The sequence below is a fragment of the Lemur catta genome, chromosome 13 (genome assembly GCF_020740605.2).
Source record: "Lemur catta isolate mLemCat1 chromosome 13, mLemCat1.pri, whole genome shotgun sequence".
NCBI lineage: Eukaryota > Metazoa > Chordata > Mammalia > Primates > Lemuridae > Lemur > Lemur catta.
This window is the reverse complement of record NC_059140.1, coordinates 14235447-14260745: the sequence shown is the minus strand read 5'-3', so window position 1 is coordinate 14260745 and position 25299 is coordinate 14235447. Positions and strand designations below refer to the sequence as shown.

The following is a 25299-nucleotide window of genomic DNA, read 5'->3' as shown; positions in this document are numbered from 1 at the left end:
ATTAGATCCATGTTAGACTTGGGGAGAAATGAAAAAGAACAGACATTTTTCCTGCAAGAAAATGGAGTCGGGATAAAACCCTCTAATTGTTTTATGAATTATAATGTTTACATGACTAGCATTTAGTTATTTCCACTATTCATTTAAAATTCTGGAATAATTAAAAATAAAAAGAGTTTAAGTAGAATACAATAGACAATTATGTCCCCGCCATCCATATTGGTTTGTTATCTCTTTGAAAACCATTTTAAATTAAAAATTCTGTATTTTTTCCACATGTACTTACTTGTGAGATGGGGATGCGGCTTTAAAGATGTGATAAGAAAACATTGTGTCTAGTTTAATTGTAACACTTATTTTCTGGGTAGGACAGAAAATGTTTTAATCATGTGGGGTCTTAGATTAGATGACACATCATGCTATCAACGCGGGAAGCACCATTTCCGCCGACTGCTTTTCATAACCAGTGATAGCCACGATCCTGAACGTTTTATCCGCCTCATATTTCTTCGTGACTCAGAAGTCTTCCTATTATTGAGTTTTTATTCTACTGTAACAATATTCACTAGAAACTCAAAAGGACTCGAACTACTAGGAATAAATCACCATGGCAATCATTATAAATCACCGTTTCACTAAAATTAAGTAAATTGAATTTGTTTTACTGAGAAATTCGTAAATTTATATGTGTTTCAGCTGCAACTGCCCCTCACATTCAAGTTTAAAACTCTTGCTATTTTACGTTATTGAAATTAAATGTTGCTGAGAGAAATTGCATTTGATGTAAATTACCACGGTTTCGGCTTACCGAATGGATATCTATTAAACTGTATTTTTGTGAGTTGCTCTTCTTAAAGACAGCAGAATAATTTAAAGCCTGTGGACCAAGTAATAAAGAATAGAATAGAAGCCTCCATTTTGTCATTATGCATACTTAAAATGTGCTGAGAAGGATACAATTTGACAAATGTTTTGTACATACAGATGAGATTCAAAATTAGAGACTCATTTGCTTTTGTATATAGGACATAAGCCAATCACTTTGTGGGATAAGGGGTCCTTGAACCTCTTCACGGAGATTTTTCTCTTTTTCCTGACCTGTTTTTCAGGTTTCCCAGCTGTACTTCAGCACCTCGGGGAAGCTGCACTCCTCCCTGCCGCCTCACCTCTTCTCCTGTGCAGAGAGAGCGTTCCACCAGCTGTTCCAGGAGCAGCGGCCTCAGTGCTTCATTCTCAGGTGACTCTCCTGCTCTCACCTGCTCTCTGGCGCTCAGATTTGCCCCGGGGCTTGGCAGTAAAGATGTCCTCATTTCTCGTGGCCTACATTTATTTACTTCTGCAGCAGTTAGAGGTCCAGTGTATCTTTGCAATAAGTGCATTTGACTCATTACACAGGAGAAGGATCTTTGCTATTAGAAATAGCCCCGAGTGTAGCTGAATCAATAGCAACAAACTTCACCTGAGACTCATTTCATTTTGAAGATTTAAAACTTAGAAAAAGAGTGTTTTTGCTTTTGAACCTAAGAAAACATGGAGAAAGAAAAGCTTCTAGTAATAGTGAACCCAAGCCACTTGTCCTTCAAAATGTGGTGCTACCGAAAATATAATTTATTTCTTTGAAAAGGTGTATTTTCTCAACTTGCTTCTTGGTATTTACCTTTGCTTATATTTCACAAAATTATACTCCCCAAAGTATTTTTTATTTGAAACATAATGGTACCCTTGGCTCATAAATATCAAATGCTCAGGAGGATGAGCATTGGAGCCAAAATTCTTCAATAAAAGGCGGCACCACAAGAAATAGGGGTGAAATGTGATTATATATTGATAGAAAATTGGAGAAATATTTAAGTATTACAATAAGATCTTCACGAGAGGCCAAACCTCTATAAGAGGGAGATTTCTGTAAATACTCATGGCTTTGCCTTACTTGTTATCAGTAGTGTTGGCTGCAACTGAACATGTCAATAAAGTAGCACACAACTCAGTCGAAGTCAAATGAAAACAGACAGTGTAAAGATAGAACCTGGATGGACTCCAAAAGGCTTATTTAAATATTTAAATTGGCACTTATTTATATGCTTCTATTGATTTTATCAAAATATCCATGGAGGATCAGACCAATGGGCTGCAAACTTTAGTGTTCTAGCTTTCAAAACAGTGTGCAAGCAGTTGTTTCCACGCTGCATTCTGAAGGGTCCCAGGGATGAAAGAGGCAGGGGCTCCTGCCTGTTCTTTTTTGTAATTCTTTTTATTTCAGCATATTATGGGGGAACAAATGTTTAGGTTACGTATATTGCCCTTGCCCCACCCAAGTCAGAACTTCAAGTGTGTCCATCCCCCAGACGGTGCACACTGCACCCATTAGATGTGTATATACCCATCCCCTCTTCCCACCTGACCATTCTTGAATCAAGCTTTATTTTTTATCTGTTTTATCTATGAGTTTTCTGATCTTACCTTGTTAAAAAGGGAAACAACTTTTAAAAAACTGCTTAGAAAACACTGTAAATTGGTGAAACGATGGGGACTTCATAATACTGTTGACAGTGATAATATTTGTTAAGAACACACTAGACCCTCAAGTAGGTTATTTCTATGTATTACCTTACTCATTTTCTTACAATTTACACAAATCCTGATTGACTCCACTTAATCCTAGAGCAGACCATTCAAACTGTTGTTTGTGAGTTGTGAAATACTTTGGTCCTCGGCAAAGCGATCCTTTGGGAATTTGTCTATGAGAGAGTTCCCAATGGTGGGCATGTTCATTCAGTGAAGAAACCTGTTTAATCTCTGTTTAATGCAACAATTTCACCATGCATTTGATATTGAATTTTTTCCCCTGTAGAACTTGTTAATATTCTGGAGAGCTAGTGTTCTTTTGGGACATTTTTTAAGGCTAATAATGCCATGTATCAACTGCTTAATTTGAAAAAATATGATTTCTTCATTCAAGTTTCAAGAGTATATCACCTAGTCCTGGTATACAGAATTGAAGAACAAATCAGTGATCACAAGCACTTATTATTTTAGCCATTCTCTTTCTTTTTTCAGAATTGTGTGCTTTTATATAGCTTTGTCACCTCTTTGATTATCTTCAGATAATCAAGATAAAGGTTTTCTCCATTTATATTAAGGGTCTCATGCTCTACCGACTGAGCTAACTGGATGACCTGCACTCCATTTATATTAATATGTTAAAATTAGTCATTTAGAAGTCAACTAAATTGTTTACAGATCATTACTGAGTGTCTATTGTGTCCCAGAGCTAGCATTTACAGAGGGTAATTTCAAATGCAATGATCAAAACTTGAATATTCCTGCAATGTGTGTCCCTTAAGTTAGTACCAGACCAGAAAAATTTTATTTCCACATTTTAATTTCATATCTCATTTTGTTGATAATTTTAGGTCCCAGTAATTAAAAGATCAGTACAAATGAGAGGAGTAGACAGATTTGCTAACAACTTGAGACTTGAATAAAATTACTAAGTTTCAACTTAACTTCTTATCTGGCAAATACCCTTTACTCAACTTCATTAGAACAAATGCTCCAAGGCAGAAACCCAAGAAAGCACTAGTAAAGGGTCTTTTAAATTTTTTTTTGGCTCCTAGATAAGTAAAGACTGTTTTCATGAGTTTTCCATCTGGATGAAGTAAATAACTTTATGTATATTAGACAATTTTGGTATAGTAATTATTGCATCAGAATTTTGTGTTAATCTAATAGTTTCTACTGTCAAGAACATGACATAGAACATGAGAACTGAAAGCAACCGAAAATGGGAACCTAAGAAGATCCATTTTAGGGTCTGCCAAATGCCAGACACGTTACTCACCTCGTCATATCTGCAGACTTTACCGCCTTAGTTTTAGTACCTGTGCTCTTAACGGTCCTTTTAAAGAAAAGAGAAGGAATGCCCAGAAATACTTAATGACTTTTCCAAGGATGATGTAATGTCTTTCCTGGAAGGCTCACAAAGATGTAGCAGCTTTCCCAGGGCCAGGTCCATGTGTTCTGTGGTGCATGACCTTCCCATTGTACAAACTAACTTGGGATCCCTTCACTTCTATTTGTGAAGCTGATTCCACCCGAAGCCTTTCTCTGTAATTCACCTCTGTCCTGTGGTTCTCCACGGTAAGTTGTTGAATAACAGAAGTTGTGTCACATTCATTTGCAGTCCTGACATCCTGAAATGCCATGTGCACATGACATAGTACATATTACTAAATATTTTGGATGTATGCATCAAAGTGAAGAAGTTCAGTTGTATCATAAACTCCCTGAAAGTTGGTATGTCATTCCTTGATCATCTTTGGGCCTGAGAATTCTCTCTATTTATGTAATTTTTTTTACTACCTCCTCCAAACCAGCAAACTTATACTCTCCCTCTCTATTTTCTCTTAGTGGAGAAAGAGGATCAGGAAAGTCCGAAGCCAGCAAACAAATAATGAGACACCTAACCTGTAGGTCTGGCTCCAGCAGGGCTATATTTGAATCCAGATTTAAACATGTAAGTTTCTTGTTTGGGCTGGCAAATATGTGAATGAATGTTGAGCCAAATGTCATTAACTAATAGAGGGAATGGGATGTCATAATAGAAACAAGGTGGTCACTGTTTGTAGAAATAGAGAATAAAAAAGATTGAGCCCTGGTGCAAATTAATATTGTTCAATTGAATGTTTATTTTGTTTTATATATTTAAAAATAATTTGTACATATTCTTTTATATTTGCTCTGAATAGTTGGATCTAAAACATAACATACTTAGAGATGGTTGTTCACATAGAAGGTTCCACTTTGATCTGTTGGTACATTTAGGACGCTGGCCTGAAAAGCAGTTTGTTGTGGTGATTACTGAGAACTGATGATAGAGTTTCAGTGGATCTAAAAAAATTGCCCACAGTAAACCTTAAAGACGTTGACGGGCAGGTAATAAACCTTCATCCCCCAAACAGATTTTAAATTATATTCAGAAACACTTGCAATGTTATATTAATAACATTTGAAGACACCTTATTCTGCTACTTCATCTAACTAAAATGTCACCAAGATTCAAAAAGGAAGTGAAAAAGCCCATTCATAGCTAAGATAAAGCCAAAAACAATTCCACACGATAAAAGTCAGAACTTTTACTCAAGGAGGCCCAAAGAGGTGTTTGTCCGTAGGCTGAGTCTCTTACTTTTCCCCAGTTCTAGCAAGTTTTCTTAACAGGTTTTTTTCAGAGCACAGCAGATTGGAAGAAGAAACTCAACGGAAGCTGGAAGGCTCCTGCAATCACGTGCTCTGACACACACAAGAAGCACACCTAACAGTAGGGAACAGACTGAAAAACAATGTCCGATAAAAAAACTGCCGGAACTCCACAGTCTGCTTGCTAGGGGACCTTCCCTGCAGAAGGAACCCTCCCCACTTCAGCACTTCTCTTGGAAATTACCTAAGAGGAATGAAAGTTCATGGTGATTGTCTCGGTTTGAAATAAAACGCTGTCTAGAGGGCACTCTGCCTTGCTTATGCTTGTGGCCCCACGATTCAGTCCCGTGGTTGCACCAGCAGCTCTGCACCTGAATCTCTGCCCCACGTCTTTCTTAAGGTGCAGCCCCACCCGTGCAGCAGACATCGTGGACACACCGCTGTGCCCCTCAAAGACATGTCCAGAGTTTTATTCAGCATCCTCTTCCCCCCAGCATCCTCCCATGTTACTCATCGCAATAGGCTAGGTATGATATTTTCTCGATTCCACTTTCGCAAACCTGACCCCATTTCTCTCCTTCTGTCCAGCACAATCTCCAGGTGCTCTCCAACCCAGCTCTCTGGCCCATCCAGTTCTCTTAGGCACAGTTGTCACTGGTGCTGAGGCACCTTCTGTCATCAAACCACCTTCAACACTGTTCTAAGTTGCCCCCTTTCTTGTCCCTTTCTTGCCTATGTCCTGGTGCGTGCCCCTGCAGCCGGTCCTGGCTGGCAAGGCAGTTCTGCTCCTCATGACCCGACAGGGCACGGGGATGTGCGCTTGCTCACCTGCTCAGAGGAAGGGAGAAGAAACTGCTGGCCCAGGGTGAGAGCCGTGTAAGGAGGGCTGCCTCACTTGTGTTCACAGTGTCGGCTTAACTTAGTCTTATCACTGTTTAGAGCATCACTAACCAGGTAGCTTTGTGCTCAACTTCAACTATTAAATGGAAGAAAAAGAGAGTTGATTTTGGTGAACTACTAACAGCTTGTATCACACAAACTCCTTTTCTCAAAACCTTTGAAGGATTCTGTGTTCTTTTTACATAAAGTCCAATAAATCAGCATTGTCCAACATTCTTCCTGACAATGTTATTTTATTCTTGAACTTTATGGCATTATTTTCCTGTCCTCTTACTCTGTGCTGAAGCCACCTTGGAACACACATCCCTCCCAAACTGGCCCATGTTGGCTCATGCATTTGTTCACTCATTCAATAAGTATCTATGAAATGGCTACCAAGCGCCAGTCTCTGGAAGTCAGAAATGCTGTCTTAACAACACGGTAGGAGCTCAGTCTCTATGCAGTAAATAAATGAATGCATAATAAAACATCTTAAAGCATTTCGACACACCTAAGAAACATTTAATTATCCAAAGTTTCCTAAATTAGATTGCTTTAACGTTATCAAATAAATTTAATGTGGATAAACCATTTGTATGTAGTCAGGACCCTGTAAATTTGGGGCAGGGGTGTTTATGTGCATGTGTATGTGTGATTTATAGAACTAACACTGGCATTTTCTTGTATCTTACCTGCCTCCATCTCTTCCTGTTTTTTTTCTTTCTAGTTCAAGTGTAGGGAAGACACATTTGTTCAAATATTTAATTATTATGTCCCAGGTCAAGAGAACACTTAATGTACATATTAAAAAGTAGGTTCAATTGCTCATACACACAAAAAGAATGTAAGGTTTGCTATAAATGGACCAACAGGCTCTGTATAGCCTTCGAGAAAATGATGTACATATGGGCTCTGTCATTTCCTTAAAAGAAATAATGCATGATAGGCCATGTTCCCACAGTATAAGACTTTCTATTGTCACTTATTTATCGTAAAAGTGAGGTATTGCCAATACAATGCTGCAGTCTCAAATTCCTGCTGACGTTCCTCCAGTGTCTCATGCGTGCATGTCTTGCTGTATATACGTTTACAGAAAAATACCTGCATTTCATTCAGCAATTTTATATTAATACTTTAAAGTGTCTGATCACATTGAAATAAAACAACTGCTGTTATTTCAGATCATTCCCTAAAACAGGCTGCATAAAAGTTCAAAAGTTAAAAATCTAGAAATATACTACACAAGGAATATTGTGCTATTTGTACTTGTTTCTGTGTCACCTGCCCTTCTTATCTGGCTGCTACTGGGCAGAACTATTTCTACCATGTGGGGCTTACTTGGTCATATTCTATCTAGAGACTTATAGAATCTGCTTCCTGATTTAGAAATGAGAAGAGCTTAAGTTTAATCAATAGATTAGTGTTATTTCCTCATATTTTCTACTTATGAATTATAAGTCCTTTAAAAATTAAATCTGCCCTAATGGATCCCTAAGCTTATGTCTGATTCTGCAGATTTTTTCTCTATAAAGAATGTATAATTAATCAATCCTGCAACATGTCCATGTTACAGGACATGTTACAGTCACTAATGACTTTAATTCTTAACCATTAAGCTCATACTGCATTGAGCACCTACATAATTTTACAGCAAAGCTCAAAATAATTTAACATTTGAAGTGAACTTGGGAAGACTAGCATAACCTATATTCTTTGTTCAGATATGTTAATATACTGACTACTGATACCCAAGGGTGAGAGTATGTATAAAACAACATGGTTATAAAATAGACTTAGGTTAACTAATAGAAATAACAGAATCTACTGATTTAATTGTAATGACGAGGAACAATCGTTTCTCTTCTACATTATAGACTAAAACCATTATTTATTAAAATGATCATTTAGGAGAAAGTAGGCTGTATAATTTCTAAAATGTATTCTAGATTACCTTATGTAAATTGGCTTTGAATTTTAGTTTAAGTGAATATATTCCAAATTGCATTCCTCTGTGTAAGCTAAACATAACTTACAAATCAATTAGCATCTGGGAGTCCAAACTAGAGTATCAGTGAAAATTTCAAGTAAAACTACTTCTAATTCATTTGTTTGTTTTATTCGTTCCTCATGACAATAAAAGATGTTATAAATAAGTGATTTCTAATCTCATGAAAAAAACATTCCCCTGGTTTGAGCATGGGTTAAACTCCATGTCAATTAGACTTTGTTTTCTTTTAAATTATCCTCCACTTGAATATCATTCAGTGTTCAAGATGTTCATAAAAATTACTCAGTCACCATTTTTGCAAAGCATCCAAGTACATGTACAGGAATTAAATACAAGCATTGGATGAATTTTTGAATTGACTGTAATTCTTTATAAAATTACAGGCATTTAGTGAAATTAAGTACATTTAAGAGATGAGTCAGTACAGTAAGTCCTCAGTTAATGTTGTTGATGGGTTCTCGGAAACCAGGGCTTTAAATGAAACAATTTATTAATATTGTATGCTGTAGGAATTAAACTCTTGTTTATATCAGTTAGCCTATGGTAAAATTAGTTTTGTTATACATCGTTTGACATCGTTTCACTTAAAGTCAAAGTTTCTAAAAACCTATTGACAACATTAACTGAGGATGTACAGTACTTCCTGTGTGAAAGAGAAATTTGATTAAGGAAATGAGTAGAAACGAGCATCCTTGGTTTAGGGAGCTATTACGTAAAAGGTTTAAAGTTCAGAACAAGATAATTTGAAAGGAATGTTTGTTAGGTGATCCTAAAAGGAGAAAAGAGAGCTACATTAGAGAGACAGTTTAGCCATATTCGGTTGTGCAACATCAGTCTGAGATAGCACACAGGCGGACAAACAGGTATATAACACACATACACATGGTACCTTCCACTGGGAAAGTCTGGGTGAGTCTGAAGCGGACAGTTCTGCCCCGAAACCCAGTATAGTCTTAGAGGAAAACAGTCATTGGAGGTTATTTCCATCATCAGTTACCAAATAATGTGCAGTAAAAGAAAAGAGAAACAAAAATGAAGACATACTGGGGTAGTCTTCAGTCTAGGATGGTGCAGAGGCTGAGGATAAAGAAACCCTTCCTGTGGTTGACACCAGGGATGTCATTGCCTCATTTGCAGATTATCATCTCTGTGGAGTATGGAGAGCAAAAGGCCACCTTGAAGGGATTTGGGAGGAAGTTGGCCTTTGATAAGTTTCACGCTCTGTGGGTGCACAGTACTCTGCATGGAGGAGGTTGTGAGGAGGAGAAAGATTTAGTTGGTAACAGGAAGATGAGGGAAAGTCCAGCACTGAGGTCCTGCAATGGTTTTATAGTAATTATGTGAAACTAATACACTTATTTTTAAGGGACATGTAGCTAAAATACTTTCAAATTTCAGTCTTACACTTCAATTGCCCCATCCTAAAAGTCTTTATCAGTTTCCATTCTGCCTCTGCAATGTGCTTCAAAGTGTGTTTTGTCCCCTCGGTGGATGGATGGAATCCTGTGTCACGGACATTGCTTTGTTCCTACTATACAATTTTGGAACAGCTAAGATTGGTTAAGAAGGGCTGTTTTGTTTCTAAGCCCTGAATTTGGATTTCAAATGTTGGATGCAGGGGATTTTCCATGGCATTAGATTTGTTGGAACAGAAAAGTCAAGTTTTGGAATGAAACTGCCTGGGATTTCTCGCCAATTCTGGCCCAAATGAATTTCGACTTTAGGAAACAAACATTCAATTCCATTCAAATTTCTTAAATAAGCATTTATTGAGCAACAGCTTTCACAGAGCAGGGTGGTCGGCTCCATTTGATTAAATTATTATTTTTACTGAGGAGGCCACAGGTTTTTGCTTTTAGACAATACAATGGATTAACTACTGCCATAATAGTGTGTAACTTTTAACAATATAACTGATGAAATTGACAGAAAAAATACCAAGCCAATAAAATTGGAATCAATAAATATTGAGCATGTGTATACTTAATTTTCTTCACTTATATTATTATGTAAAATTTTATTACTGTGCAATTTTCTCCTTATTTTATTTCAAAGTCAGGGTAAGCAATGGAATAATACCAGTTTTGTGTTTTCTCTGTATTTCTTTTAATAAGTATATTTAGCGCCACCTGTTGGCCAAGTGGTTAAAGATGAAAACCACCCTGGTTATTTCAGTTTAGCATTTTAATCTTGAATTATGGAACAACCGTACACAATGAAAGAATGTTATGTAAGTATTTCTATTTTGCTAAATAGCTTTAGCTTTATATTAGTTTCAGTCTTATATGTCTTTATTGTTTTTGTTTTGTTTTGTTTTGTTTTTAGCAGTAATTGCTATATGATGCAATGATTAATATGTGTGATTCTGCAGTCAGATTGCCTAGTCTCAAATCCGACCTCTGTTATTTACAAGCTATGAGCCCTGGGAAAGTTACTTAATCTCTCTATTTCCTTTTTTGTAAAATGGAGACATAAGTTGTGAGTATTAAAACACACATTTGCGCGCACATACATACACACGATCTCACTTTAGAATGTTGCCCGGCATATAGCAAGCACCATAAAAATGTTGGCTACCATTATGAACAAAAATAAAATTAATCGTTGTTATTTTTTGAATGTTTTCTACGTGCCAGACACTAAACTGAGTGCTTCACACACTGGACATTGACAACCACTGTAGGAGTAATTGGTGTGTTAGAATAAAGGAAGATGAGGCTTGAGGAATTTAAGGGACATACTTAATGTCATATAATTTGTCATTTGCTGAGCAGTAATGTGGAAGTAGCTTCTTCTCACGCCAAAGCACATGCATTTAACTATTTCCTTATACTTCCTGTTTGGGGCACATGTTATTAATTAGCTATAATGTTGTTTCTCCTACAGTAATACAAACAATACTTATCAGATATGACACCAAAAAAACTAGAAGCAAAATATTTTTAAAAATTTATCCTAACCATTGTATGACTTTAAAATAATTGTTTAATGTAACATTATTAATGTTTAAAATGTGCTATCACTACACTATTGATTTCATTGTGTATATATCTCACTACATATCTTAGATTATTGGAAAAGAAGCAGAAAATAAGAGTTTATGAAGTACTATTTGAAATTAGTTTTTTCAGAAAACATTTCTGTCTTCACTGCTATCAATTTGCTTTTTATCATCTTTAAAATTAGGTTATTATATACAGGCCTACATCATAGGATTTTTGTAAAGATTTAATATATGTTTATCTCCAAAAATTCAAACTTCAAAAACAGATGGTTTAACATACTTCACTACTATCTAACTTTTAACACTTTTGATTTGTATTAGCATTAAAGTATTTAATGATCTTTACAATATAAACTACTTCTGGGTGACTTCAATGTATTAGTATAGCAGATGCCAGGAAATTAAAAAATAGGATCAAAGCATTAAAAAAAAAAGAATAAAAGTCTCAAAAAATACTGTCACCAGAAATTAAAGAGAACAGAAATACAAGCCCATCAATAAGGGGTTATTGTGCTCCCTCTTGTGGCACTTGCAGAAACTGCATTTAACATATCTATCTTCAAAGGCAGAGACACCTTTGAACCTTTCAGATTTCCATACTTCTTTAAAAAAGTTATTATGGGTACATAATAGTTGTATATCTTTACAGGGTAGATGTGATGTTTTGATATAGGCATACAATGTGATTTAATCAAATCACGGTAATTGGAGTATTCATCAACTCAAGCATTTAACATTTCTCTGTGTTAGGAACATTGCAGTTCTAGTCTTTCAGTTATTTTAAGGTATACCCTAACTTATTGTTGATTATAGTCACTTTGTTGTGCTAGCAAATATCATTCACCCTATCTATCTAACTATATTTTTGCACCAATCAACTATCCCAATTTTATCACCCTCTTCCTGCTAGGTTTCCCATCCTGTAATAACCGTTATTCTACTCTCTGTCTCCATGAGATCAATTGTTTTTAATATTTAGCTCCCATATATGAGTAAGAACATACAAGATTTGTCTTTCTGTGCTTGGCTTATTTCATGTACCATAATGTTCTCGAGTTCCATCCATGTTGTTCCAAATGACAGGATTTAATTATTTGTGACTATATAATAATCCATTGTGTTTACCACAATTTCTTTATCCATTCTTCTGTTGATGGAAACTTATGTTGATTCCATATGTTGGCTACTGTGAATAGTGCTGCAGTAAAGATGGGAGTTCAGGTATCTTTTTGATATACTGAATTCACATCCTTTGGATATATACCCTCCATTGGGATTGCTGGGTCATATGTGAATTCTATTTTTGGTTTTTTGAGGAACCTCCACACTAGTTTTCATAGAGGTTGCACTAATTTACATTCTTACCAACAGTGTTTGAGGGTTCCCCTTTCTCCACATCCTCACTAGCATTTGTTATTACCTGTCATTTTGATGAAAACTTTCAACTGGGGTGAGATGACATCTCATTGTATAATTGTTTTGATTTGCATATATCTAATGACTAATGATGTGTGCAGCGAAAATTAGATACCCATATGCAGAAGAATGAAACTAGATCCTTATTTCTCACCATATACAAAAATCAAATCAAAATAGATTAAAGACTTAAATCTAAGACCTGAAACTATGATACTCCTACAAGAAAACATTGGGAAAATGCTTCAGGACATTGGTCTGGGCAAGGACTTTTTGAGCAATACCCCCAAAGTACAGGCAACCAAAGCAAAATTAGACAAATGGGATCACATCAAGCTAAAAAGCTTCTGCACAGGAAAGGAAACAATCAATCAAGGGAAGAGAAAACCCACAGAATGGGAGAAAATATTTGCAAACTACCCATCTGACAAGGGATTAATAACTAGAATATATAAGGAACTCCAACAACTCAATAGGAAAAAATGAAATAATTCAATCAAAAAATGGGCAAAGGATCTGAATACACATTTGTCAAAAGAAGACAGATTTTCATACGTTTTAGAGAATTATTTGGTCACCATCATTGTCACAGGCACAATCAACTGATGTGGAATAAATGGCTCTTACGCTATCATCAGTGTTTAAGGAAACAAGTAAAGGAAGAACTTCAGATACCAGGATCCATCTGCAGAGCTTTATTCTGGCATTTCAAGGCCACAAACTTGCCAGATCTGCAACAAAGTCCATGGCACCAAAACCCAGCAGGCACAGCAGCTTCAACTAGAGTGTTATTCCTGTTTATGTGAGAGAAAATGGCTTTTATAGGACAAAAATACAGTAGAGGGAGGATTTAGTTGGGGCTCCTGGTTAAAGAACATATAAGCGCTGTCCGGAAAGTAACCAGCCATGTAATATAAGAAATATATATATTAACAATGGCTGGATACTTTCCAGACAGCCCTCTTATGTAGAAAGCAAATAAAGATTCAAAAGAATGCTACATACCAATTTTTAAGTGAATTTTTTATTTTAAAAGAAATCTTGACTATTGCTTATATTAATTCGAATTCCTTCCATCCGAAGTAGCAAAAGCTCTTTTACTGTTCTATTCAAGTCTGAAATCTCTCTCTCTCTTTTTTATTTATTTTTATTTCAGAACTCAAATAACATTTTTTTAAGCTTGGGGGCGGAGTGAGGTGTGAATGCAATGGCTTTCTTCGCCTTGCAGTCAGAGTGTATATAGCAAAGTCATCTGTGTGTTATTATTTTATTAACAGTGGCCAGCATTTGGGTCATAGAATGCTAGTGGTTTGCCTTTGAGGAAAGAATAAACTTAAATATTCAATATGCTATTGTATGAACAGGATAGAACCTTTAGGTCAAGAAATATTCCCTACATCTTTGCTATTACCCATCAATTTTATTTTTTAAAAAATGAGTAGTTCAATAAAATTTTCTCTTCTACTACAGGTCATGTGCATCTTAGAAGCCTTTGGACATGCCAAGACAACACTTAATGATTCGTCCAGTTGCTTCATAAAGTATTTTGAGCTACAGTTCTGTGAGAGGAGAAAACATTTAACAGGAGGTAAGTGTGCAATTAGCAAATGGAGATCTCCTGTGGCGCCAGCGGAGGGCAGAACAGCAGTGGCTAAAGGCATGGGACCAAGTGAGGTGAATCTTCACTTTCCTGCACATTTTAAATAGGCACACGGTGGAGAGAAGCCAGATAAAAGCCAATGCAGCGAAGACAAAATCTATTCTTCCTCATGGCTGTATTTAGAAATTTCTTGGGATAACTCTGGAAAGTTTTCACTATGTTAAAACAAGGATCAACCCTCAGGGACACAGATGGGTGTGGGTGCCTGGTATGTCAGGTTATAAGTTCTAAATTTTTCATTATGATGAATTGAAAAATATTCTCAAATGCAAGGTGAACCTTCTCAAGATGATTATTGTGTGAACTGCATAATGTGGAGCCAAACCTAAACCACAAATGCTGAAATGAATCATCCTTGCTGAGCATATAAATGAACTCAACTCAAATAAATTATAACCTTAGTATATAATTTCTTCACATAACACATACTGAAATACTTTTTAAGTAAAAAAGAATCCATATTTTAAGATGATTGAATTAACACAAATCCAAACATTAAAATAATCATCAAACTAAACCCAAACAGAATCGTTCTTCTTTGATTTAAATATTTAATGTATATTTTATGAAACTCCTTATTTAAAATTCAACTAATTTACAATTCACCTAGGATTTTACCTCTTTCCAATCAAAACAGATCATCCATGCAAATTAATAATGTAAATACAATTGTAGGTGGAATACCTAATCTACCTGGAGGAATCAACTGTTTAAAATATCTTTTGCAGCAGCTGTCAGCACACAAACATTTGCTAACTATAAGAGATTTTTGAAAGACCTCAATTTTATTTGGCTTTTTAAAGTTACCCTATCTTCTTTGCCAGAAATAAAGGTTAGTTTTGACCATAATCTAGAAACAAAAAAGTTGTATTTTGCAGCAAGTGTATGTTAAAATCAAATTTCTACTGAATGGAATTTGACACATAATATGCACGAAGGGAATATGAAAAGATAGTTTTAGATGTTGAAGTTAGAGGGTTACATTATACAATAGAAAAGTTTTTTGTTCTTAAATTCATGGCTTAGAATTCTTAAGCTCTCACTCGCGTCCCCCTTTAGAACGACCTCACAGGAGACTCTTGAGCCACAAACTCTGGTTTTCAGGTCTTGGTTGGGTAACACCCCGGTGAGATGCTCCTCCAAGGCCCAGAATTGCCCCTTTAACGATGAGCCTGGTTTTCCTCCGAGCTCTCAGTGACTGGTGGGCTGTAGCCATGAATAGTCCCTAAGTGGGTAAGAAGTTCCCCAAGGGTGGGAAGCTAAAACATTAAAAGCTGCAGGTCCCAGCCCTTTGCCACTCAAATGTGTGGCCCAGGGACAAGGGCTAAGTTGCAACTTGGGAGTTTGTTATCTCAGGCCCCACCCAGACAGGCTGATAGAGACTGCGTTTTAACAAGTGTCCCGGGTGATTCACGTGGACGCTGAAGTCTGAGAGTGCCAAGGAAAGCAGGCCACTGTCGTTCATGCGCAGTTAGCACCCAGGGGAGAAAGCTCTCCTGGGATTTCCCTAGCGTGGCATTTTTCTCAGTTCAATGTCTGTTATCTGGGGCAGCGGAGAGATACAGTAACTGGCTTCTGCAGGTGTTATCACTCCTAGTTTGGTTTCTTTCTTCCTCTCCTTCCCTTCCTCCGTCCCTCCCTTCCTTCCTTTTCTTTCTTTCTCTCTTTCTTTTTTTTTTTTTTGATAGAGTTTAACGTGTCCTCTTCTTTAGAAATATTAACTCAGAAAATAATTATATATGCATTTTAAAAAGAACTAGGAAACTCCGCGGCACACACTTACCGAGGCTTCTGTTAATCAGCAATCCCCATTAGCACGCGATCGCACTTACCTTCGGCATCGACCCACAGACCCACGCTCGCTCGGAGCGGCTGGTTCAGGCGCGTACTGCGCCACGATCATGCATATTCATGAGGACGAACCCAAAGGAGTGCAAGGTCCCGAAAAGCCCTCTGAATCGTGAAGGAGATAAAAGCACAAATTCAATGGCATTTCAGCACTTGATATAATTTATTCTTCTCTTATAAAAACAGCAATCTGGGCGTCGATTAAAGGTGTTCTCCACGTTGCTCCACGTTCCATATGGCTTTGCTACCCGTTCTGTTCTCCTAATTAACGTCCTTAACCCACTTCCTATCGCCCACGTGTGTTTGTTTGATAGCTTCCTGCTGTGTTCTTTCAAACATTTGGCCAAATGATTTGGTGATTGTTCTTTATGGGTTTTTTTTAAACTGCTTAAAAAGTTGAAAAAACAAAAAACAAAAAACAGTGCTACTTGAGACTGCATGACTAGAACTGTGATGCCTGGAACACAAGCGCTGGACCCACAGTGCCCTGCAGGGGTCAGACTGGGAGCTCAGTTCCTTGTTTCCTGTATTTAAGAAGAGCAAAGGAAGATGTTCAGAGAATGTTTATCAGGAGAGGGAAAGTTCAAGTGCCATGTTTTTGGAGTTAAGTGTCGACAAAACTAAAAATGTCTACGCTGAAAAAAACAAGACTCAAGGGGAACATGAGAAGTTTCTTCAAACAGTCCCTGCCAAGTGGAAAGGGTCATGAGTGCAGGGATAGGTAATGCACACTCCAAAGAGCAGGCAGCTGTTGCAGAGTGGGAACCTCCTCACCTAATCACAGAACCTGCCAGTGTGCATCCTCGTGTCAGCTATGTGTTTCTCACCCCAAAACTAGATATGCACAAGTAAGAGGAAGGAGCACACACCAGAGTGCCGAAAATAGTCCTGCCAAAAACAGGACACTTGGAGTAGGTTATTTTAAAGATGCTGCCTAGACCTCCACATTCTCTAAGTCCAAATATAAAGTGACCTGTTAACTGTTAGAGTATGTTAGTATTCAAGAGCTGCTATAACAAACTAACACTTGGTGGTTTAAAACAACAGAAGTTTGCTACCTCTTGTTCTGGAGGCTAGAAGTCTGGAATTAAGGTGTCTGTAGAGCCATGTGCTCTGGACTTCTTTGGGGAAGGGGGGAAGGATCCTTCCTTGCCTATGCCTGGCTTCTGATGGTTGCTGCCAACGCTTTGTGTTCTGTGGCTTGTAGTTGCATTGATCCAATCTCTGCTGCCCTTGACCTGTGGCCTTCTTCTGGTGCCTGTTACCCTCCTCTTCACAGGACACAAGTCATATTGGATTAGGACCACCCTACTCCAGTATGACGCCATCCTCACTTGAGCACAGTAGTTTCCTTGGTTAATTGTAGTCCAAAAATATTCAATGGCAAACTCCAGAAATAAACAACGCATAAGTTTTCAATCATGTGCTGTTCTGAGTAGCATGATGAAATCTGTGTCCTCCTGCTCTGTCCAGCCCAGGACTTGAATCCTGCCTTTGTCCAGCTCAGCCACACTGTCTACACTGCCTGCCTGTTAGTCACTTAGCAGCCCTCTCGGTTAACAGATCCAGCGTTGTGGTATTGTAATGTTTGTGGTCAAGTCACTTTTATTTTACTTAAGAATGCCCTCAAAATGCAAGAGTAGTGATGTTGGCAATTTGGATGTGCCAAAGAGAAACTGTAAAGTGCTTCCTTTAAGTGAAAAGGTGAAAATTTGCAACTTAATAAGTAAGGAAAACAAAATTGCATGCTAAGGTTGCTAAGAGTTATGGGAAGAAAGTACCCCCTAGCTGGTGAAATTGTGAAAAGTATATCATTATAAATGTTCTATTTTATCATGAGTTATTGTTGTTAATCTCTTATAGTGCCAAGTTTATGAATTGAACTTTATTATAGGTATAGGTATATGTATTTAGGAAAAAAATAGTGTCTATAGGGTTTGGTACTATCCTCAGATTCAGGCATCCACTAGGGGTCTCAGATGGTGTTCCCTGCAGATAATGGGGGACAACTGTAGCTTGGCGTTAATGCTCTTTCCAAATAAGCTCACATTCACAGGCCTTGGGAGTGAGGACTTTCCCCTAATATATGTGTTTGCGGGACACAATTCAACCTGCACCAGAGAGTCAGGGGAGACCCACTGTGTCAGCTTTTACTTTTCAAAATTACTTTCAGTTTAAGAATAAAGATTATCACTATTCAAAAAAATAGGCTTTGAACACTTTAAAAAGCTATTAGTAAATGTGATAATTTTTAATAATTTCATCTGTTGCCAAGACTCTTTTTATGAAAGAAAAGTAAAAGATGCATTGATTTAAACTACTTTACACAATTTTTAGACAGCTGAGTCTTTCAAAGCAGTCCTCTGTAAAAGCCTTCTGAATTTTAAGTGTTCACCAAAATAGTTAATCAAGTTGGAGGAAAGATATTATATCTTAAACCAGGTCAAATAAATGTAGGTTACAGGTTGATTTTATACTTTATGGTAGACTGTATTTTTTAAATTATCCACATTTATGAAATAGTTGTCACCGTATTATTGGACAGGCAGTATTATCATAATAATTTTAAGATTGATAAATGCTGTATGTTTCCTTTACTGTTGCCATTAGTTATACCTTTATAACTTAATATCAATTATTTCATCAGGGATACAACCAAAAATTATAGTATATAAAATACCAGACTCACTTTTATGAAACACCAGTTATAGATAAGAATCGTTTCTTACTTTGGAGAAAATTTAATTAATAAATAATATTCTAGTTTGGCTTCAAGCCCAGGCTTTTTCCTCCATCTGATTATTTGCTTTACAAAATAATTATTATAGGCTCCCTGGTGTACATACCAGCACCCCTCAAGACTGTCTTGTAAAATATCTTGCTATCCTCCAAGATAAGTATACAGGAAATTAATGTATAAATAAAAGGAAAACTTTGCCAGTAATGTTAGTTATATAGTACATTTCATTTGAGACTTGAGGTAATTTGCTAATATCTTTGAATCCCTAATGATGTGTATTTTTCATCCTAGAATGCAAAGAGGTTTACATGATGTGACATATAAGTCCACTTATGAAATTAATGGCGGAGAGTGTAATAGATACCTTGTTTCCAATTCTTTCTCTTATGATCAAGTTCATTCCTTGTCTTTTAAGGGAATAAAAATAAAAGGGTAAACCCACAGCTAATGGAGACAGGGAACACTGTATGTGGGAAGGACACGCTTGTGGCCCTGGCTTGAGCGAGGCAAATGCATTCCATGTAACCAAAATATTTGTACCCCCATAATATCCTGAATTAAAAAAAAAAAAAAAGATTACTTTGCTGACACCTACTGGATAGGGTCTTACAAAAACATGTAACAAGTGAGGAAACAAGATTGCCTATTCTAAGTGTGATACATGAAATATTTTTTAAAGAATAAAATGAACAGGTTTAACTAAAAAAAAAAACATAAAAGGTTGTCATTCACTTTAGACTATCTAGAAATTGTTACATAATACACAAAGCTCTTACAAAACATACACCAATAAAATAGAAAAATATGCTGTATTTCTTCATTCTTGTCATCAGCTAATCACTTTATTGTTTGTAAATCTTCAAATATATGTGACAATGATGTCCTCAGTTGGCTCTTTATTATTTTAATTTGTTCACAAGTCACCTCCTTCTCAAGAACTACAAGTTACAAAGCAGTCTTCCCGCAGTCTTCAGCACAGTAGAAAAGGGACTTCCGGATAAAATCTCAATTTGTCCTTCAGGTTGCAATGCCCAGCGAGTGCCGATTATCCTCTTTCCCCAACTACCAAATTAGGGGCCAGACTCCACGCTCTCCTGTTTCAACTGTGTTTCACTTAACTGGAAATAAACCGCTTTTGAAGTTGACTATTTCTCAGTCTTATGATAGGAGCTATAAATGGTGTAACAGAGCTACCTCTGAAAGGGATAAAGGCAGTGGTGAGAAAGGAATTGTGAATGTTGGCATCAGCGCATCTTCATAAACCTCTCCACTCGGCTAACAGAGCTTGTGAGCAGACCATAGGGCTAGGCATGTCCCAAATCCCACTAGGCAACTAGGTATTCAAAACTGAAACATTCTGTTTACTGAAGGTAAATCTTAGCTGATTTTTCAAACAATGAAGTGATCTCCTCTTCTGGGATATTTATTATTGAAGAGAATTCTATTTACCAAAAACTGATTGAAGGACTTTTAGAAGGTCACCACATTCCAGGAAACACAGTGTTTTACTGTCCTGTATGGCTACCTTGGGTTAGGGGATGGTCTCTTTCACTGATATTTTCTTTTTCTTTTCTTAGACTTTCCTATAAAGCTTACTTGTTAAACACTGGTAGAAATTGAGAGTCCATACAGTCATGCTTTTAACTGCATCCAGAATGCGAAGGGTGCCAAATTCATCGACATCAGCCATGTATGAGCTAGGTCAAAAGACAGGTGTTGTAGGGCTCTAGGTTCCTTAGCTCCCTGGGCAGGTGAGCACAGTCAATAGATCCACAGCTGCCTGGCTCTTTTCCTATACAGCTCCATGGCCTTGGGCAGCTCATTGACTTTCTATGCCTCATTTTCGTCTTCTGTACAAGGGGCATAATCATCACCCCAAACTCTTAGGGTCCCCATAAGTACTGAAGGCGGTAACATTGCTTTTTAAATCACTCACCTTTTCTTTTTCTTTCACTTTTATTTCAGATCTTAGATTCTGCCTTTCCCAGAAATATGCTGGGGGCAGGGGGGAGGGCTACAAAGAGAGAGGGACCCAGAGTCCCTGCATGGGATGGGAAGAGTTTTGTCTTTTGTTCTTTTCTGTGCTCTAAAGACATATGAGTCTATTTAACTTTTAAATTGAAATTTACTAACAACAGGAAAAATCTTTCAATAAATATGTCAAGGCTACGTTATCTACTTCTGAAACTCAAACTTTAGAGTTAGCACAAATGAGATGGAAAGTATATTGGGGCCCTTGCCTTGTGTTTTTTCCAAATCCTGATTTTAAATAAACAAATCCGAGATATAATAAGAGATAAATAATCATCTTCATTATTATCATCATCATCCTTAGCATTACCTACTTGATTGCACACGCTTCTAAAAGTTTCAGAGTGCTCTAATGCATCTTAGCTCACGTGAAGGGCAGCATGTTTTATGGCAAAGAGCCTGGGCTTTGGAGATAAGCCACTTGGGTGTAAGTGTGAGAAGACCTGCAACAGAATTTACATGAGGCAATGTTGGAAAGGCCCCCAGTACCGTGTCTGGTATACAGTAGGTGCTTGAACTGATAACACCTTCCTCTTAGAGTCCAGAGGAAGCCTGAGTCATTTCCCTGTTTTCTTCCCCATATCTGGGATGAGGAAGATGAAGGGAAGAGGTATGTGGAGACTGGCAGAGTCAGGGGCAGGTATAACAACCCATCCCTTTGACTCCTAGGTGAGGCTCTTTCACTCACATGTCAGGACCGCTGGTATTAATGATCATGAAGAATGAGGTGAAAATAAATGAGTAGGTGTGAGAGATAACATATTTGGCTATATTAATTAATTAATCAATAGTATGCTTTTGGTGATTGCTAATTGAAGGCATGATGGGGCTTTCTGGGAACGGGTTCTGACTGGTCATGTATCTATAACTAGATGTGTGGATCAGGATGACAGTGGGTATTAGAAGTTTCTGGAAGGACAGGGGCAGGAATTTTTCTTTCTTGGAAAGAGAGGGCAGCTTATTTTCCCTATCTCTTTTCATAATGGACAAAAATTGGTATAGCTCTATAAAATATTTTATTGCAAATTATGTTGTATAAAATGTGCAAATATCTATATTTTTTCAGTGCCAAAACTTTTAGAGAAAGATATATTCATATATAGATACTTGTAGAAGATTACAAGTATATTTCTAGTCAAGAATATTTCAGACATAAAGGAGCTTTTAAAACATACAAGTCTTGAGAGGTCAAGAAATCAATCAGTTAGTGGAATGTTTCTTTCTGTGCATGGGCACTTGCATGAATAAGTCCTGAAACCTCTTTAAGTTAGAAACCCATCATTTTCCTTTCATTATTAAAATTTCATTTCAGAAACAAAAATCTGCATTTTCTCTATTTGGAGGAACATTAACAGCCTCATGACAATTTGAATTTTTGGCTGTCTTTTGTTTGCTTCCATCCAAAAGCTCATTCAAGACATTTTTTTTTTTTTTGAAATCCTACTTATCAGAATCCTGCTAATCCACAGCAATTTTATTCACTGCTGGAGATGAGATAACCAGGTTGATTAATAATTACACTGTTTTTGAATTTAAATGAAAGGCATTGAAGTGACTCCATGATGTGGCATTTGATTAGATTTGAATACTGCTTTAAATTAAGCTTGTATCTTGGCTGGGACAAGTGGGTGTCAGCCAACCCTTTTTCCAAGTGCAGGGGTATGATGAGCATTTAGTCCTCCATTCCCCCCTGATGTTTTATGCTTGAGGACCAGGAAAAAAGTGGAAGGGAGCAATCATGGCAGTTTATTTCAAATGTGTGCAGATTTAAAAGAAAAATACTCTTGAGCAGTAAATTACTTCAGCGTTATTATTATTAACATTAAACCAAAAATGTTTTCAGCAAAGAATTCATTTAAGAAGAAAAAAGCTAAAAGAAATCAAAATTAAAACCTCAACTTAAAATTACCACCTGATTAATGCAGACATGTGCACACACATCACACACACACATACGTGCACACCCACTGTCGTTTCTTACTACTGCAGAACCCAACACCACCCCATTCTAATTCTAACATCACCTCTGAGTTTTAATGTCACTAATTAAAGGGATATTTTGAAAGAAGCTTTCTTTACGTACCCATGATAACTTTTCTAAAAAGTTATAAGAGATATTACTTACTAAGAGATATTAATTCTGATTTTTTAAAACTCTGATAATGACTCTGATGAGCTAAACTGACACTAAATGAGCCAGAGGCAAAGCACTGTATATAGCAGTTCTGGTTGTTACAGTAGATTTGCTGCATAAAACTGAAATTGGGTGAGCTCACATTTTTGTTTTTAGGGGCTGAACTCTAGAATAATTCTTAGCAGATTCATTATACAATTTTTTTATAGCTCAAATGTAGGAAATAAATTAATTTGCTTTCCTAATAACTGCCATTCTTTGACACCCCCCCAATAAAATTGATGATGGATTCTTACTTCAAAGAGGAAAACTATAGTAATCCACATTTGCATTTCCAAATCAAACATATAATTGTTGAATTATCATTCATAATAAGAATAAACCTATAAGTGAAAAGATGCCCCAGAAACAATAGAAATTTTATAATGCCAAACACATAACCATAATTTTGACTAACACTAGCTTCTGCATTGCCAATCCTAATCTGTAAAGCAAAATTGAGGTTGTGATTCCAATATTGTATTCTTGTGGTATTGTTGGTTTTATTCAGCTACCATGAAATAAATTTCAACACCATGTATTTATGATGTGGGTTCTATTTTGTTTTCTTTTGAGAAATCTTGAAAGTAGAGGATCAAAATAATAAACACTATATATTAGTCCTATTACTACTGCACATGTGAAGTCACAAGTAAATGGGAAGATGAATAAACCCTATTCACATTGGGCACACATTACTTTATAGACACATCACCTACCTCATGTCCTAATTGGGTTATAAACTTTACTGTTGAAGTATCTGTTTCAGTATCTGTCACTATGATATAATCCATAATTTAGCTCATTTTATAATGAGCCTTGAAATACAGGCCTTGAAATTTCCTAAATTACATTCCATTTATTAAGTTCTATCTGCATAAATTCAGGTTACATTTCCCTTTGCTTCAGTGGGTTTGTTCCAGTGTTTTCAGCAGAGAGGAGAGATCATTTTCTATATGCCTGGGCCTTAAGGGTGCAGCCATGTGCTGTTCTGATCTGGTTGCTAATAATGCTTGTCAGTGACTGCAGCAGAGCTCTTTATAAACAATGTATATAAATATATACAATATCATCACGGCTGGAGATTTCAAAATGTGAGACATTAATGGGGAAAATTCTATACCTTTGTTATAGGCAAGAGCAAGTCTTATTTTATATTTTATTTGTTCATCAAAGTCTGATATTGGATATGGGACAAGGAAAGGATGTCCCTTTTCACTATTTATTTTCAGCCTCATACTGGAAATACTAGCTAATGCAATAAAACAAGAAAATGGAAAGAAAAGTAAACAGATTGGGAAGGAAAAAGTCAGTCTTCGCAGATAATATGATTGTCATGAAGAAAATCTGAAAGAACTGACAAAAATACTTCTTGAACTAATGCGTGATTATAGGAAGATTGCGTAATATAAGGTTAATATACACGAGTCATTCACTTTCCTATATATCAGCAATGAATAATTTAAATTTGAATTAAAAACATAACATCATTTATATTAATTACAAAAAAGTGAGATACTTAGGTATATCTAACAAAATATGTATAAAATCTGTATGAGGAAAACTAAAATCTCTGATGAAAGAAATCAAAGAAAATTTAAATAAATAAAGATGGATAGGAAGATTCAATATTGTGAAGATATCAGTTCATTTCCAATTGAATGATAGATTCAATAAAATGCTAATCAAAATCCAAGAGAGTTACTTTGTGGATGACAAAAAACTGATTCTAAAGTTTACGTGTAAAGGCAAATCCAGAACAACACTGAAGAACAAAGTTGAGGACTGACCGGACACAACCTCAAAACTTACTATAAATCTACAACGATTAAGATAGTGTGGTATTGGTGAAATAATAGTCAAATGGATCAATTAAACAGAAAAAAACATGAATAAATAGGCGCACACAAATATATTCACCTTGTCTTGATTAAAGGAACAAAAACAATTCAATGGGGGATAATCTTTCAAAAAATTATACTGAAACAACAGGAAATCTCCATGCAAAAATAAATGAATCTAGACATGGACATTTCACAAAAATTGACTCAAAATTTATCATAAACCTGAAGGTAAAAATAAAAGCATAAAAATTTTAGTAGATGACATAGGAAAAATTCTAGGTAATCTTGGGTTTGGTATTGACTCTTTAGATACAATACCAAAAGCACAATCTGTGACATAAATAATTGATAAGTTAAACCTTATTAAAATTTAAAACTTCTGCTCTGTGAAAGACATTGGTAAGAGAATGAAACGAAAAGTACTGACAGGGAGAAAATATTTGCAAAACATATATCTGTTAAGGGACTGCTATCCAAAATATACAAAGAACTCTTAAAAC

At 36.4% G+C, this 25299-nt stretch overlaps 1 protein-coding gene across 1 annotated transcript in view; it reads left to right on the top strand.

Moving 5' to 3' along the window:
• The window catches only part of MYO16 (myosin XVI), a 476542-nt gene that overhangs the window by 188541 nt on the left and 262702 nt on the right, over nucleotides 1-25299 (top strand). Inside the window, exons 12-14 of the mRNA XM_045567153.1 lie at nucleotides 1110-1237; nucleotides 4411-4516; nucleotides 13974-14091. Coding sequence (XP_045423109.1) covers nucleotides 1110-1237; nucleotides 4411-4516; nucleotides 13974-14091 — 352 coding nt within the window. The remainder of the gene's footprint in view (nucleotides 1-1109; nucleotides 1238-4410; nucleotides 4517-13973; nucleotides 14092-25299) is intronic.